Source organism: Histomonas meleagridis (genome assembly GCF_020186115.1).
Source record: "Histomonas meleagridis strain 2922-C6/04-10x chromosome Unknown contig_4, whole genome shotgun sequence".
Classification (NCBI taxonomy): Eukaryota; Parabasalia; order Tritrichomonadida; family Dientamoebidae; genus Histomonas; species Histomonas meleagridis.
This window is the reverse complement of record NW_027150883.1, coordinates 890,881-908,603: the sequence shown is the minus strand read 5'-3', so window position 1 is coordinate 908,603 and position 17,723 is coordinate 890,881. Positions and strand designations below refer to the sequence as shown.

At 27.4% G+C, this 17,723-nt stretch overlaps 5 protein-coding genes across 5 annotated transcripts; 2 read left to right on the top strand and 3 right to left on the bottom strand.

Moving 5' to 3' along the window:
* Positions 1 to 904: 904 nt before the first annotated feature.
* Positions 905 to 1,642, bottom strand: GO595_006015 (uncharacterized protein; the record flags this gene model as incomplete). Its single annotated transcript, XM_067919322.1, has 1 exon — positions 905 to 1,642. The coding sequence occupies one exon, from the start codon at positions 1,640 to 1,642 to the stop codon at positions 905 to 907; it is 738 nt and encodes a 245-aa protein (XP_067774051.1).
* Positions 1,643 to 1,674: 32 nt separating this feature from the next.
* GO595_006014 (ADP-ribosylation factor-like protein 2) lies at positions 1,675 to 2,073 on the bottom strand (the record flags this gene model as incomplete). Its single annotated transcript, XM_067919321.1, has 1 exon — positions 1,675 to 2,073. The coding sequence occupies one exon, from the start codon at positions 2,071 to 2,073 to the stop codon at positions 1,675 to 1,677; it is 399 nt and encodes a 132-aa protein (XP_067774050.1).
* Positions 2,074 to 4,540: 2,467 nt separating this feature from the next.
* On the bottom strand, positions 4,541 to 6,295 carry GO595_006013 (uncharacterized protein; the record flags this gene model as incomplete). Its single annotated transcript, XM_067919320.1, has 1 exon — positions 4,541 to 6,295. One exon carries the CDS (start codon positions 6,293 to 6,295, stop codon positions 4,541 to 4,543), a length of 1,755 nt encoding a protein of 584 aa, XP_067774049.1.
* Positions 6,296 to 7,991: 1,696 nt separating this feature from the next.
* Positions 7,992 to 8,558, top strand: GO595_006012 (Ras family GTPase; the record flags this gene model as incomplete). Its single annotated transcript, XM_067919318.1, has 1 exon — positions 7,992 to 8,558. One exon carries the CDS (start codon positions 7,992 to 7,994, stop codon positions 8,556 to 8,558), a length of 567 nt encoding a protein of 188 aa, XP_067774048.1.
* A 288-nt stretch (positions 8,559 to 8,846) lies between these two features.
* Positions 8,847 to 11,099, top strand: GO595_006011 (ATP-dependent RNA helicase CHL1; the record flags this gene model as incomplete). The annotated part of the gene is made up of 1 exon (XM_067919317.1): positions 8,847 to 11,099. One exon carries the CDS (start codon positions 8,847 to 8,849, stop codon positions 11,097 to 11,099), a length of 2,253 nt encoding a protein of 750 aa, XP_067774047.1.
* Between the last annotated feature and the right edge of the window lie 6,624 nt (positions 11,100 to 17,723).

The window sequence follows — 17,723 nt, the reverse complement described above, 5'->3', positions numbered from 1 at the left end:
CAAATGTACATTGAAACATGAAAATCAATTTTTTAAAATATGCATGTATTATATTCACAATAATTTTTTTAACAATTTAGAGAGAATATATCAACACAAAAGCACTTAACAAAATCCCTGTGATAAGATGATCATTGGAACGAAAGTGAGTGAAAAAACATAACTTTAAAATAAAACAAAAAAGTGAATAATAAATGTTTAGTGATTTAAAAAAAAACTTTTTTTTTGGAATTTCATCTTTATTCTATTTTTCTAGTTCAGCTAAATGAGATTGAATAAGGTGGTGTATCATGTGTGCTTGTGAAGTAGTTTTTGCATCAATAGTTACCAAAAGTTTTTTTAAAACTGGTACTGCATTTTCTCTAACATACCTGTTTCGGGTGTCTAAATCCATTAACGCGAATTCCATCCATTTAAGTGCTATAGGTTCATTATGGAGAACATTTAATTGGATTAATAAATTAACAATAATGTCTGAATCCTGTTGTGTATTTGGTGTGAAGAAATTTTCTACGTTATTTGATTTGATAAATTGTAATAAATCATTTGGTTCATGTTTCATCAATAATACTCTCAATGGATTTTGTGAATTCTCTAGGAAATCTCGACATCTCTGTAAAGTTTGAGGAACAGCTTCCGCTTCTTTTATGGAATAATTCATCATCTTTATTAATTCTTGAAGATTTTTTAAAGCAGATTCCATCTCTGTATTTCCGAAAGCAACTGATTTCTGGGCCTCATTTTCAGCATTTTGAACGAATTGTTGAAATTCAATTATTCTGTTTTGAAGGGAAATTTCTTCTTTTGTTATCATTGACATTAAATAAAGTATTGAAAAGTTGTGTAGTTTATGAAACATGGAAAATATCTTTTGGAGCATCCCCAAAAAAGGGCACCCAAAATTTTACTTGCTTTCGCTTTGATCTCCGATTTCTTGTTTTTCATCTTTTGCTTCGTGTTTATCTTCTTGCTTGTCTTTATTTTCTTCTTCTGTTTCTTTGTCTTTATTTTCTTCTTCTGCTTCTTTATCATTATTTTCTTCTTTTCTAGAATCTCCTTCTTTTTTCTGTTTCTTTGGAGATTTGCCTCTTTTGAATAATGATGTCTTTCCTTTTTTGGTGCCTTCATCTTCATTACCTTCTTTCCCAGCGCCTACTTCTTTTTTCTGCTTCATTGGGGATTTGCCACGTTTGAACAATGATGTTTTTTCTTTTTTAGTGTCTTCTTTTCCTGCATTTGTTTCTTTTTTCTGTTTCTTTGGTGATTTCCCTCTTTTGAACAAAGATTTCTTCTCTTTTTTGACATCTTTTTCGTTTTCGTTGTTATTTCCTGGTTCGTTATCTTTTGAAGAAGACTCTTCTTGATCAAGTTTAATTTCATTTTCTTTTGTGTTAGTTTCTTCTTTCTTTTGTTTCTTTGGAGACTTTCCTCTTTTGAACATCGAAAACTTTCCTGCCTTCTTTTCATTTGTTTCTTGTTTTTTGGTTTCTTTCTGTTTCTTGTTTTCACGCTCTTTAGACTTGAACAATAATTTGTTTTTCGATGGAGTATTTTCATGTTCTTTTGGTGGTTTGTTATTAGCAATTGTAAGTTCTTTCCTCAAGTTTTGTGATTTTTCGCGTGATACCAAATTTTGTACCATCCATTCCATTCCCTCTTGAAGTCCATAGCCAGTTATTGCTGAACAATCTTGGATATGCCAATTCCTATTTCTGATTTGATGCAACTCAAGTTCATTTGAAATCTGTAGTTAGAACATAAATATACTTCAGATGCAATCATTGCAGTGGCCAAATCTTGCTTGTTTGCAAGAATTAAAAGTGGCTTTCCTTCTAATTTAGGTTCTTTTAAAAGAGCAACTAACTCAAGACCAGTCTCAAACATACGACGTCTATCAGTGCTATCTATTACCCAAACGATACCATTAGTTTTTGGATAATAATTTGCCCAATAAATTCTTAATGATTGTTGGCCTCCAATATCAAAAGCATTCAGGTCTACACCATTAAACACCATTGATTTCACGTTAAATCCACGTGTTGGTGAAGTTGTTTGTGGAGAACCCCCAGTCATTGATTCCAAAATTGATGTTTTTCCAGAATTATCTAAGCCGAGTAACCTATTGTTAAAATCTAAATAAACAATATTTTATAGTTTGTATTGCTTTGTATTCCTCCCTATCAATTAAAATAGAAACATACCATTCCAAAATTTTTAAACGAACACAAAACGACCGTTTATGAAAATTGTCACCAAAAGAAGAAAAAAAAATGGAAAATACAAATCTTGAAGAATTAAAACAATTTTATTCTTTTGATTCTGGCCAATTTATGGGATTTTACCTTAGTAAAGTATCAGATGAAATAAAATCATTCAATATTTGCTGTAAATTAAATGGACTCATTGATTTCCTCATACTTAATTTCACAAGCACCGAATTACCAAAGCAACCTACCTTTGTCTATTCAAATCAAGGCCTTGGGAACTTAACACAATTCAAAAATAATTTGAAGAAACTTCATGATAACAAAAAGTTCACTGTCAAAAAAAACGACCTTCTTTCTGTGGTTCAAAGTGTATATCCAGACGTTAAGGTTGTACAAAGTTATTTTTTGAATTCAACCTTTCCAACAATTTTTGGAAATTTTTCGTTTGATGAGTATGCTAATGCTGCATTAAACTTCATTAACTTTTTTTCTGACGATCCTAATTCACATCTTCTTACAGGTTATTTTCTTAAATATTCATTTTTTTTCCAAGAAAAATTCATTGATACATTTTTATACAAGGTTTCCCAATCAAATGAGATTCTTTCCATGCCTTCTCTTATTAGTATCTTCAAATACAGTTTCGAGCAATGTATTCCATATATGTCCAAATATCAAATTTTAGCAGCAAAGAATCTTATTATCAAGAAAAGCTCAACACATCCCATGCTTGTTTCTATTGCTTTTTTTAATTGTTTTCTTCAACGCATTTTTAATGTTTTGCAAGTTTCACCCAAATTTACCGACGAAATACGTTTAAAAGTGCCAAATGGAGATGACACTTTTTCTAAGCTTTACGATGAGATCCAAAAGAAAGAAAAGCAATTCATATATAACTGTTTCCTCAATGTAGATATTGACAATGTTTTTACTCTACCGAAAATAGGAGATGTAACCTTTAGTAGTAGTGAAATTGTAATTACTGATGTTGATCGTAACATTACAAAGCAGATTTCTGATTTTTTCTGTTCGCAACCAGCATCACCACGACGTATCACAACTCATCCCTTTAAAGAAGAGTTGTTTATTATCCATCCCTCCGAAATCTCGTTAAATTCCAAAAATTATTTTGAAATACGTAATATTTCATTAGAATTTACTCAAGAAAAACTTGAAGAAAACGTCAAATGCAGGGAATATATATCCGAACGGGCATCAAACCTATATGTAGCAAGGCAAATTTTCAAATCTGCAAAAAAAGTGCTAAAATTAAATAGTAGGAAATACTCGACGATGATTTTTGCCAACAAACGAAACAAAGATGATGATGTACTATTCAAGACTGTATCTGAATTCATCTTAAAACTCACTTCTAATTTGATTAATAAAGAATTAAAATTTGAGGATTACGAAGATGTGCTTAAAGAAGTGCTTCCTTGTAATGGACAAGAAATGGAAAACTTGAAGGAGAAAATTTGTGTTTGTTTGGAGAAAATGGAAAATAAAATTATTGAGAAATTTGGAAGAAAATTAAAACTTTCCATGGACGATATGTTCTTGGACTACTTTTGTGGTCTGATGAAAGACATTAGTGATATAATGAAGCAATGACATATTTATAAAACAATCTTTTTATATAATAAAACGTTTAATTTACATATTATATTATAATATTTTTTTTTATTTATTCATCAAAAAATAATTAATCAAATAACTTGATTTGTTTTATTTTTCTAAAATATTCAAATATTTGCTTTTAACCAATTTTAAATAACTTTTTATATCTTATTTCACAAATCAGTGGAAAACTTTGATGATCTTGTGAAAACACATTGTGAACGATGTATATGAAGTTAACGATATATTTCAAAAACTAAATAATAAATCATAAAATAAACACTTTCAATGCCAAATTTCTAATAATATGGAAAACGCACATGTGCATAAAATGGTAATACAATTTTCAAAATGCATTTAAATTGTCAATATGGCTATATAACTTTATTTTAAATTAATGTTCCATAAATGCTCAAAAAATTAATCATTTTTATAATTGGAAAACCAATTTATAATACAAAATACTAATTTTATTTTAATGGGAAACTATGAGATACAATTAGAACAACTGTTTATCCCTGTGGAACATTGGGATTCTGCAAGACTACTTCTCCATTTTGGAATATATTTAACACAGCATCAATTCATTCGAATATTATTCTGGCACATGAATCACATTAACATTTCTCTTTCGCCAAAAAACGACAACATAACTCCTATAAATATTTATTAATTAATATATATCTAAACACCGAAATACAAAACATTATTTCACATCAAATTGGACCATTTGAAGGCAAAAACTCGAATCTACTCAACACAATTGTCTCGCATCTATTTTTCCTCAACAAAGCGCAAATGTGCGGCGGGTAAGAAATTGTTCTTTTTTCTTCTCCAGGTTTTACCGAGAGCCACGAAAGCTTCGACATTAATTCCACGTAATTCAACAAGTCGTTTCGATCGCCTGCAGCATATAACGATACTTTATAAGGCGGATGAATCTTCGAAAGTACGTAACAAGTTTCAATTGGATCGACCAAAACTTCGTCACTTGAAAACGATTGTTCGAGTTCATCGAATATTATTGTATCCGAATCGAAATCATTTTCGAATTTTCCTTGTACACACGACGAAGGGAAAACAGAGAACAACAAAACGTTCGGAATAATATTCTTAAAATCGTTTAAAAAGTTTTCCGTTAAACCTTCTGATAAAATCGAAACAGTAATTTGTGATACGTTTTGTTCGACTAATTTCTTACAATCATCAATTAATGCCGAAAGATATTGAAGCGAATTTAAGTTTAAGATATGTAATATTGATCCAATGTCATCAATGATTGCACATTTGTTAGTTTTAATGTCTAACGCAAAATGAAATGAAATCGAACGAGAATTAGTGCCATAACGTGGTAATAAAAATGGTGGCTGATATCGAAAGCCAAAGATAATCGGAACAGCATAGTTTTGGATGGTGTTAATCATTCCGATTGGAGTTGGCGAAAATAATCGAATTCGTGAATAAACTATGAATGCAAGTGATTGCAATCCTAATTGCGTACAGGAATAAACTAACGGTGGAAAAATGTTGGTGACAATGGAATGTGGTAAAAAATCAGAATCATGAAATGGATATCCAACTATAAACGTGATAAATGGAATTTGTTGAAATTGGGATAAGGGATTATTTTGATAAAACTCAATCGCTGTGCTGTCAATCGAGTTCTCAGGTACAAAATAATATGCGTTGGAGCTGTACGGTTGTAGTTTTCCAAAGCCAAACATATTATATGTATGCATAAATGATTTCATAAATGAGATTAATAATGTACGCGGGATTGTATTAGGTGAAAATACAACATATTTGCAATCTTTGGGACCTGAAATTGGTAGATAATGTTCTGATATCCAATTATCAATTACACTACTTGCTTTAACTTCTTCTAAAAAGCCATTATGATTCACTAATATGTTTGGAATCCCGAGTTGTACATGTTGAATTGGAGAATTATTTAAAAAACTATATGCAGATCTTGGTGGTATCACAGTAGAAAAACCCACTTCAAGACGGAAATATGATAAGAAATTTGTTACTATGCATTTTAGACTTGCTCTTTTTGAAGGAAATTGTGCTTGCTCGCCAAGAGCTTGAGCAATGCGCAGGCGAACGTTAAAGTCTGTTATTTGTTCTGACAAAATTTGACTTGTCGATGGTTCGGGTGGTTCAAGGAAATCTGTTGGGTATTGATTAGAAGGTGTTCTATTAGATGACAAGTTCATATCAGTAAAACATTTATTAATATCTTCGATTGTGAAACGATCAAATTCAACTAAATCAAGATTAGAAATGGGTTTAAAAACTTGTTCAACATAAAAAAAACTTGCAAGTAGAAGTGGTGGCTTGGTTAAATTTGCAATTTTGGTCGGAATTTTAAATGAATATTTCTTTTTTTCAACCGATATTACATCAAATGATTTAGAAAGAATTTCAACAACCTTGAATGGATGCTCAAATGGTGGTATCAAAACCATACTTCCTATGGATTTGGGTGAATTTATAATGGAAATTTCAAGACCTCCTTGTAATACAGTACGAATGTAGATTTTGTCTTTTCTTTTGACAACAACTGGCTGAAATAAAAATGGTTCTATGACGGAACGTTGTGGTGGAATTAATAGATATGATGTAAAATAAATTGGATGAAGATTTAATTTTTGATAATATGTGAAAAGAACTAATGCGCGAGAAAAATGATCTGATATTTCAAATGAAAAATATGTAAGTACGTTCCAATCCCATTCTTGACAATCTGTCCAATTTGGAAGAATGAATTCCGATCGTTTTGAATATATATCAAAAGAAATAACAACAGGGGAATTTATTCTTTTCAGTGAATAGGAAGGAGATGATTCTAAATAGAAAGAAGGAATTCCAAATTGTGATAATTGATGTGAAAGAATTAGTATTCGAAGATTCTCGGAAACCTTTTCACCAGGAAATTGTTCACTTAATGAAATCTGTATAATATGGATATCACTAAAGTTTTGTGAACTTAGGTTCCAAGAATCCATTTATCGACCGTTTATAAAAAGGATTTTTTGAAAGATGCCCCACAATTGGTAGGTTTATATAGGTGATGTGGTTTAACGTCTTTAAACGTTCTCTAGACGTCTTTATAGAGGTAAAATCTGAAATGTTGTGTCAATGAAGATAATATGTAAAATTCATTTTCTATTAGGAATTGAGTTGACTCTCCTGGGGGTATTTCCTGCTTTATAAATTTTTTTTATGCATATTATATATGAAAATTTGATTTATTTTTATTATTATTATTAAAATTTAAATTAAAATGAATATAAGCTATTGACAACATTGCATAAGACGACATAACTCTTATGATATATGTGGATGAAAGAGTTAAGGAAGTAGAAAAATGTGGGAAATAATGTCTTTTTCTTTGATTTGCATGCACGATAAGTGTCAAATATTTAACGTCCTCCAATAGCATTTAGAATTTTGGTTTGTAAATGTTGGAAGAAGCTCAATAATTCTTACTACGATAATGCTACATGTAGCTCATATGCCTCATTATAATGCACCTATTTATTTATGGCTGTTTTATTATTTCAAGAACATTGGCAAATTCAATCTTCGGTATTCAATTAGTGCAACAAGAAAAGTTCGTTGTGGACTCCCTCTACCGTATGTGAAGTATACAAAAGTTGAATTGACTTTTGTTATTGAGATATGAATTAATGATTTTCTGATTTATAAAAGAAAATAAAATCTGCCATATAAAATTCTTTGATTTTAATATTATTTATAGTACATATAGTAATCACCTTAGTTAGATTGCTTAAACTAAATTTTTTTACTAGCCATGAGCAATCAAAAAGCTTCAAAAGAAAAAGTTTTAACGAATCAAATCACATTTAATTCACAGATAAAATTATATTAGAATATATTCCCATAGTATAGTATATATCGCTATATACGTTTTTTGATTATTCTCAAAAACATTTGTTGTGAAAAAAACACTTTTAGAGACCGTTTAATTAACTGTCGATAATTTCAGAAGAAGGTACATTTCAATGCCCCCTGAAAAAGTTTCATCACCCTCACAAACAGCAGTCATTCATCGTTCAGTTTCAGCGGTTATTATTTCGTTTTCTAATGTTTAATTTCAAATTTTTGACTACTTTGGCGGTTATTGAACAAAATTGAAAAATGACCACCGTCAAGGTCGTTGTTCTTGGATTGGGTGCTGTAGGCAAGAGTTGCTTGTCAATACGATTTGTTCAAAACACCTTCATGACTGAATACGAGCCTACCATTTCAAATACTTATAAAAAAGCAATTACTCTCAACAATCAACAATATTCACTTGATATTCTAGATACAGCTGGTATGGAAACTCAAGAAGCTTTGAAACCTCAAATTTATAGAGACAGAGATGTTTTCATACTTGTATATGCAATTAACGAAAGAGAATCTTTTGATAATATTTCTAAGATACACTCTGATATTCAGCGATACAAAGACACCAATAAATTCCCTTGCGTCTTATGTGCAAATAAAATCGATTTAGAAAATGAACGCCAAGTTTCTTACGAAGATGGAAAAGCACTTGCAACGACTCTAGGAGCACAATTTTTAGAAACATCTGCTAAAACAGGTGTTGGTGTTCAAGAAATAATGACTACAGCAGTTAATGAGTACTTAAAGATGAGCAATATCGTCATAAATAATGGTGGCCCAGATCCATCTCCAAAGTGTAAATGCAATATTTTATAAAAAATCTTTCATAATGAGGATTCATACCTTGGATCTTATTTGAGCCAGAAAGCAGACAAGAAGCGGAATTACACCAATCAAATAAAGGATTAATGAGAAAAATTTCTGTTTTTTTTTAAGATTAAAATTAACAATATGGAGATTAAAATTTTCTTCATATTTGGTTTCAGCTTGGATGTTGTTGTCATAATAAATTATTTCTTGATACAGTAAAAAGTCTTTGGATTTCATTCTTTATAAAAACATTTTGCAGAAGTTCATTTTTGGTTTGGTGGACGTTTAAAATAAATGGAAGCTGATTCTTTATTACTTTCACGACAAGAGCATCCATTCTTGAAAGATGCAATTGAAGAATTTTCAATAAAAAATCAGCCATATACAATACAAATAGATTTTATGAATGATTTATTGCAATGTTTTGATTCAAATTCGATTGGGTTTTTTGAATCGCCAACAGGAACAGGAAAATCAATGAGCGTTTTGTGTGCTTCTATTGCATATATTAAAAAGAAAAATTCAATGCTTACATATAATTTTTTAAGTTCAGAATCTGATTCCGAAGCAGAATCACAAATACCAATTCGGTTAATGGTCGCAACTAGAACACATAGCCAAATAAAAGAACTTGTTTCTGAACTTAAAAAACTTAAAGAATGTGCAAAGAATTTAATGATCCAAAATGATCAAAAAAGAGCTCAATTACAAAAAAACTTCAAATCTGTTGGCTTAAGAGACAAACCTTTTATTCAAAAAGAAATAGAAGATTGTACGAATAAAATTAAATTTTATAAAGATTATCTCAAAAGCTTTCCAAAAGTCGTTTCTTTGGCTTCAAGAAAGCTTTTATGTGTACACCCTGAATACTCTCAACTTTCTGCAAATGAACTTAATGATGTTTGTAGTCCCAAATGTCCATTTTATAATAAGGAATCTATTATAAATTTTTCAGAACATATATCCGAGGAACCTCTTGATATTGAAGATCTGTACAAATATGGATCTTCTCATCAATGTTGTCCATATTTTTCATCTCGCAAATCAGTCAAAAAATCCCAAGTTATTCTCTTTCCGTACCAAACCTTATTTAGTCCTGAAACCAGAAGTGCGCTTAAACTTTCCATTCGTAATTCTTGCATTATTATTGATGAAGCGCATAATCTAATAGACTCCCTTAACTCACTCTACACTATCACTCTCACTCAGTCTGACATCCAAACAGCATATACAAGTCTATTAAACTTCAGGAAAAGTGTTTCTTCCCGAAGACCAAGAAAAAGTGGTCAAGAAGGAAAAAGCCAATTCGAAGAGAAGGAAGAAGAAGAACAACGAAAGTTAGCTACCAACTACTCATCAATTCTTATAAAAGCAACTCTTAGTCTCCAAAAAGTATTTGAACAAAAAGAACCACCAAAAGTATTAAAAATGAATGATTTTCAAATTGAATATAATATTGATGTTGGAAACATGTTTTCCATTATTGAGTGGGCTAAAGAAACACAACTTGTTTATAAATTATCACATGAAAACAAAAAATTAAGTACCGAAGAAATCTCTAAAAAATCGCAATCTGTTCGTAATTATCTTGATTTCATTTCATCCATGGGGAATCTTGATGATCAAGGATGCGTTTTAGTTGATTCAGTTAATACAAAATTAACTTATATGCTTTTAAACCCATCTAATGTCTTTACGGAAGTTTCTAGCAAAGCCAAAAGCGTCGTTTTAGTTGGCGGTACCTTACGACCCTTTGAAGATATGATCGTTCAACTTACTTCATCAGATGAAAAAATTTTAACTCACACAAATGGCCATGTTATACCCAAAGAAAATTGTTTAGCAATGTGTATCAAGAGAGGGCCATCAAATCAACAACTTCGATTCACACATGAAACAAGATATAATCGTGATATGTTAGTATCTATTTCACAGGCTGTATTAGACTTATCTTTACATGTTCCGAATGGAATGATAATATTTTTTACATCGTTTGAGTATATGACAACTGTTTATAACTTTATGAAAAATGAGTTTTATTTTGATGAGATTCAAAAAAACAAATTTTTGTTATGTGAATCTAAAGATACTAAAGATTTGAATACTATAATGAAAACGTATAAATCACATATAAATAATTCTTCGGGTGCAATTTTGTTTGCTGTGATTAATGGGAAATTAAGTGAAGGAATTAATTTTGCTGATAATTATTGTAGGTGTGTAATGATTGTGGGAATGCCTTTTGCTGATACTAGTGATGTGGTTTTAAGACAAAGAATGTTATTCTTTGATGATTTGAAGAAAAACGGTAAGTCGAAATGTGATGGAAAACAGTTTTACGATAACATGTGCATGAGGGCTGTAAACCAGTCAATTGGGAGATCGTTTAGAAATATAAACGACTTCGCAGCTGTGGTTTTGTTTGATGAAAGATATGAGAAATATGCAAAGGAATTACCAAGTTGGATTTTAAGAAGTTTTTCTGTGGTTTCGGATTGGAATCATGTAATTGATGGTATTGATGTATTTTTTAAAGATAAAAATTAATATAAATAAAAATAATATAAATGTTAACAAGGAAATTATAATTTTTTTGAGGATGTAAAAAGAAAATTTTATAAGAATTTATGAATGGAATGATGGTAAAATTAAAAGAACTATTTTTGTAACTTTTCACATATGTAAAAAAAATTTGGCCAAATTGATACACAGATATTTCAAATTTTTTATTAACATCAAAGAGTTTCTTTGTGTTCTTGAATTATTTTCACTATTTCTGTGTTACCATTATCAGTTGCACATATAAGTGCTGTTTTTTATAAATTAAATTCTTTCCAATTATTATTTTTAAATATTAAATTACTAAAAAAAAATTTAAACAAAAAATTTAAACATTTTTAATATTTGTATCGATTCCTTTTTGTTCAAGAAGAAATTTAACTATTTCTTGATGACAGTTTGAAGCTGCTCTCATAAGTGATGTTCGATATGTTTTGAATAATTTCCAAATATTCTATTAAAATAAAATATTATTGAAACATATACTAAATCAAACAAACAAATATCTTGTGCATTAATATCAATCTCATCTTTTTCAAGAAGTAATTTGACTATATCAGTATAACCGAATCGTGATGAAGTAATAAGTGCAGTACAAAATATTTCAAAAAGTTTCCAAATATTGTTTTGATATATCAAATTAACAAAAATAATTCTAAGTAAAATAAACAAAAATTTTTGGCATTAATATCGATTCCTTCTTGTTTAAGAAGTAATTTAACGATTTCTAAACAACCTTTTTCAGCTGCTAAGATGAGTGCTGTTTGAAGTATATATAAATAATTTCCAAATATTATTTTGAAATCCAAAATTATTAAAATAAATATTAAAGAAAACAAATAAAAATTTTTAGCATTAACATCAATTCCTTTTTGTTCAAGAAGTAATTTAACTATTTTTATATGATCATAATAAAATGCCCATATAAGTGCAGTAAAAAATAATTTCAATAATTTCCAAATATTATTTAAAATTATCAAATTATAAAAATAAATTTTGAATAATATAAATTAAAATCTTGAGCATTAATATCAATTCCTTCTTGTTCAAGAAGTAATTTAACTATTTCTATATGACCATTTTCAGATGCTAACATAAGTGCTGAATAAAATAATTTAAATAATTTCCAAATATTGTTTTAAAATATCAAATTATTTAAATAAATATTAAATAAAACAAATCAATAGATTTGGTATTAATATCTATTCTTTCTTGTTCAAGAAGTAATTTAACTATTTCTGTACAACCTTCTCTAGATGCTAACATAAGTGCTGAATAAAATAATTTCAATAATTGTCATATGTTATTTTTATATATTAAATCGTTAAAACAAATGTTAAAGAAAAATAATAAAAATTTCCAGTATTAATATCAATTCCTTCTTGTTCAAGAAGTAATTTAACAATTTCTGCATAGCCGTTTTTAGATGCACAAATAAGTGCTGTATTAAATAATATAAAAAATTTCCAAAAAGTTTTTTTAAATATTGAATTACATAAACAAATATCAAATAAAATAAAAAAATAGAAATGTTTTTTGCATTGATCGCATATACGTTTTGTTTCCTAAACATTATTATTGTTTCGTTATTCCATTTCAATGGTGTTATAAATAGTTCGATTTTAAATATTTTAAACAAAACCCAAATAAAATTTTTATATATCAAATTATTGTAATGAATATTAAAAAATGTATTTAAATATCTTTTGAATTGAGTTTTTTTCTTTCTTGTTCGAAAATATATTTAACAAGTTCAATATTTCCTGAATCTGAAGCATAAACAATAATATTATTTGGAATTTGATAATGTTGAAGAAAATATTTAACTAGATATAAATTTCCAGTTTTTGCAGTTATATTAATAACATTATCATTGATTTTCATTCCATTTTCAAGTAAATTTGATAAGATTTCATAATTTCCACTGGTAATACAAAGACATAACAAGTTTTCATATAATTTTACTATGTTATTTTCATATGCAAAAGAATTGATCATATAATTGGATGTTGTTTTTGGCTGTGCTTCTTTTAAGTTTCTTTCATAAAAATATTTAAAGATATCATTTCGATGATACATAATTGCTGTTTCATATGCATCATCAAATGATGCATTATTTTGTTCACATAAATGAATGATTTCGACATTTCCACCTGCTATTGCATATTTACCTGTATTGTTTACATTTGCTCCATTCATAAGTAAAAATTTAAAACATTTAATTGATCCAAAAAATGCTGCACAATCAATTAATGATACATTTCTTTGATTAATAAATGAACATCTTTCATAAAGTGATGGTTCAATGATTTGATTAAAATTAAATTCATTTTGTGTTGATATTTCTTGAAGTTTTTCGATTTCATCATTTCGAATTATTTTAGCAATTTCATTTGGACTTTGTCCTTCTTTAATTAACTTCTTATGAAGCTCCCAATCATTCTTTGAAAGTTTATCGAAGTTATCATTAAAAATTCTTTCTCTTGGATCAGATAAATTGATATATTGAATTTCTTCTTTTTTCTTTAAATGCGCGAAATATTTAGATTTAATTTTTTTAGTTATCTTTTTATCAATTATATTTCTCTCAATCATTTGATTAATTAAATAATATGATTCTTGTGAGCCTCGTTTGCATAAGTCATCAATAAAAATTTCCGTAAAATTCTGATTGTTTTTGTTAACTTCTACTTCTTTTGATTGGAGTGTTTCTATATAATTGATATACAAATCACACGAATTTCTTTTTGAACAAAATGCAAAATAAACCAAATTACAAATAATTAAATTATCTGAATATGGATAACTTGAATCAAACAATTTATTTATTTTCTTAATTGATAAATCAATGTTTTCATAAGTTAAATTAAAAATAGTTTGCTCGATATCAATAAGTTTCTTCATAGATATCTTTTCACTATCAATAATTTCTACTTCTTTTTTTGAATTTTTTGTTCTAGAACTAATATTAGTTTTTGTATTGATAGACATATTAATGCTTAAATGACACTTTTATAGAGATATGGAAAAAATCATAGTGATTTTTAAATAATAAGTTGTGAATTATATCAAATGCTTATTTTAATACATAAAGTCAGTATGCATTATATGAAAATGCATCATTTAAAATATTTGATTTTTTCTAATTGTTTATGAATGAATAATTTGACTAATTATATAGGTCCATTTTAGAGAGTTTTATCCCTATCAAAGTACTTGAAAAATATATAAAATACAAATTATTTTCTCGAATTTTATAATCATTTATAGCCTTAGTAGTGAACATTATACATGTTTTTAATTTTTTTATGCTTTTTTATTATCTCAAAAAAATATATAAATTTTATTCGCTTTTATTAACTTCTAAATATGATTGAGAAATTTTTCTTCTAGCAAACGGATCTTCTTCAATGTTATTCGTTGTTAAATTTTGAAATGAACTTTCGATTTCGTTGTTATCATGTTCTGAATTTTCTTCTTCTTGAATTTCATAAGAATGTTTCTTATGTTTGATTTTAATCAAAAGAATAACAATTAAAGTTATTAAAATAATTCCGATTATTACAGAGCAAACAGAAATGATAATGACATTCCGATTTTCTTTCGTTTGATTTTCATTCGATAATAAAATTGTATAAAAATAAGAATAAAAACTTTAATAACTTGAATAAACAATGATCGTATAATCATAATAAATAAATTTTGTTTCAATATATGTATGTGATGAATTAAGAATTGAATATGAATATGAATTCATTTGTGTTTCATATATCGTAATCGTTTGTGTAATAGAATATGAATATGTTAAAGTGTACTCATAAATGTTAATGAAGAATTAATGAAAAATGATTTTGTAAATGTATTTGAATAAGAAAATATCTTCGAATTAGAAAATGTATTTGTATTAGAAAATGTATTTGATTTAGAGAATGTATCTGATTTAGAGAATGTGTTAGAAAATGTATTTGATTTAGAAAATGTGTTTGATTTCGTAAATGTAAGAGTTGGCCAAAGATAAATATCACATTCATCAGCCAGATTATAGATTATGTTAAGTGGTCCAAATGTCGTGTTTTGATATAAATATGATGTCATTACATATTGCGTTGGTACACCAGAAAATACATTTGCACTGAAAGATGTTGGCGATCTATAGCCTGTAAAATAAATACACTTCAGATTAATGCAATCGGAAAATGCATAATCTCCAATTGATGTGACATTTTCTCCAATAATAACTGTTTCTAAATTAGAACAAGAACTAAATGCATAAAGTTGAATTGTTGTAACTGAATTAGGAATTGTAATATTATTTAATGATGAACATGATCGAAATATTGAATCTCGAATTGTTTTGATATTTTCGCTGATAATAACTGTTTCTAAATTAGAACAATAACTAAATGCATAATTTTTAATTGATGTAACTGAATTAGGAATTGTAATATTATTTAATGATGTACAATTATAAAATGCAGAACTTCCAATTTCATTTAAATCTTGCAAATTTTATGAATATAATATTGGAAATTATTGAGTACATCATGTTTGCAAGTGATTTGCCTCCTTTGTTTGTGTACTGCTGCATGTGATAATATGTTAAGTTTGAAAAAACTTGTTTGCTGTATAGTCCATTGGATATTAAAACATATGTCATAGGAAGAACCAGAAGGAATTTTGGAATTTCCATGTTACACATGAAAATATGGATGAAGCACATTACAAAAATTTATTTAGTTTCTCAAAAAGCTAAAAATTTCAGAGATATAACCGAAACAATGAATTTGTCACATGATGACACACAGATTTGAAAAAACGTATTCTTGTTATTTAACACATAAAAAGGAAATCCTCAAGCCTTAAATAGCTTTTGAGACACTTTTAAGATAATACATAGAACAGTGATTGCAACAAACTTTTTTTGGGAAAAATTAAAGAAAAATCAATTTTTTTTAATAAACACATTTTTTCTTTTATTAATAACTTTTATAAAGATTATATAATATTACATGTGTAATTTAACTAATGATTGATTTTCATTTTACATAGAGATTTTTATGGATATCTATAGATAGATATTCACTTATTTTTTAAGGAAATTAGTATGAAAAAAATTTATAGAAGTATGTTGATATCTTTATATGATTTGAATCAATATATTATTAATCGTAAATTCGAAAACACTTTTGATGACTACATATATTGCGCTTAAATTTAAAAGAAATGATTTTGAACATATAATAAATATAAAAAATGATGAAGATGTTTTTATTATCTAAGATTTTAATTAACTATAATATTTCAAGATAATTTATATCGGTTTATAAACAATAGAAAATAATGGAATAATAAATTTTGATTAACGTTATGCTACTATTCTATAGATATGTATGGTATGTAGATTATCGATTTAAATTAGATAAGAAATCTGTGGGGCCAAATTTTTTTTCGCCTGTTCTAGATTCTCGTGAAAATGGCGTTTTCATTCATTATCATCGGCATGTTGTACGTTAATGACATTTTTTTAGTTTTAACTAACATATCTCAATAAAGGAACAAGATATTTTCCAAATTCCTGTAGTGTTTCATTTTTTTACATACGTTCCTTCATAAGTATCCTATTTTTTAATGATAGAAAATTTGTTGATTTGATTAATGTTTTTTTTTCTTATCTTTAGCTATTTTTAATTTCATAATGATTTAATCATAATTAATTCTATTGAAACTTCATGAGTCTCTTTTGCTTCTTCTATATTTTGTCGAAATGATTGAACATAATAATTATTTGCTTTTCCTTAATATTCTATGGATTGATTTATACATTCATGAAATTAACTCTATATTGTAATAAACATATTTGTGGTAAATCTTGATTCATTTTTGCATAGAACAGTAAATGATTTCGATCGGAAATACGATATAAACCGTTCAGGTAAGGGAAGTTTCTAACCGCTCATTTCACACTGACGGTTTATTTATATCAAAAAGTCGCATTATTTTCAAAAAGTGCATTTTTATTCAAATTTTTAATCATTTCTTTCTGATGGAAAAAGAGCTTTCAAGAAATGAAAATGATGGATTTCCTGATAAATTGGAAACACTACTACTAATTAGCAAAATAATATTTGAATTGAATCGAGAAAATATCACAGAATCTTCAAGTTTCATAATCAAAAAATTTGATGATGAGCATCCATTATCTTTTAATTTAATAATTAGTCAAATAATATTTTCTGTATTGATAGCAAGACAGAAAGATTTTTGATATATATATTAAATTTTTAGAAGAAATTGAACAATTTGAAGAAACAAAACAAATTAAAAACAAAATATTTGAAATATTTACTAAGTTTCTGCTTTTTGATGGACATACACAAGATGCATATTTTCTTCTCAATGAAATGGTTGAACATAATTTTATCAAAAAAAAATGTACTGTTGGAACATAAAAAGATTTCATATTTTGTACATTATATGACCAATGAAGAAATTCAACAAATGATTAAATATAATCAAAAAATTTAAATATGAAATCAAAAAGAATATTTTAAAAAAAGAAAAATATAGGTTCATCGATAAAATTAACGAACAATATGAAGAACTTTCAAAGAA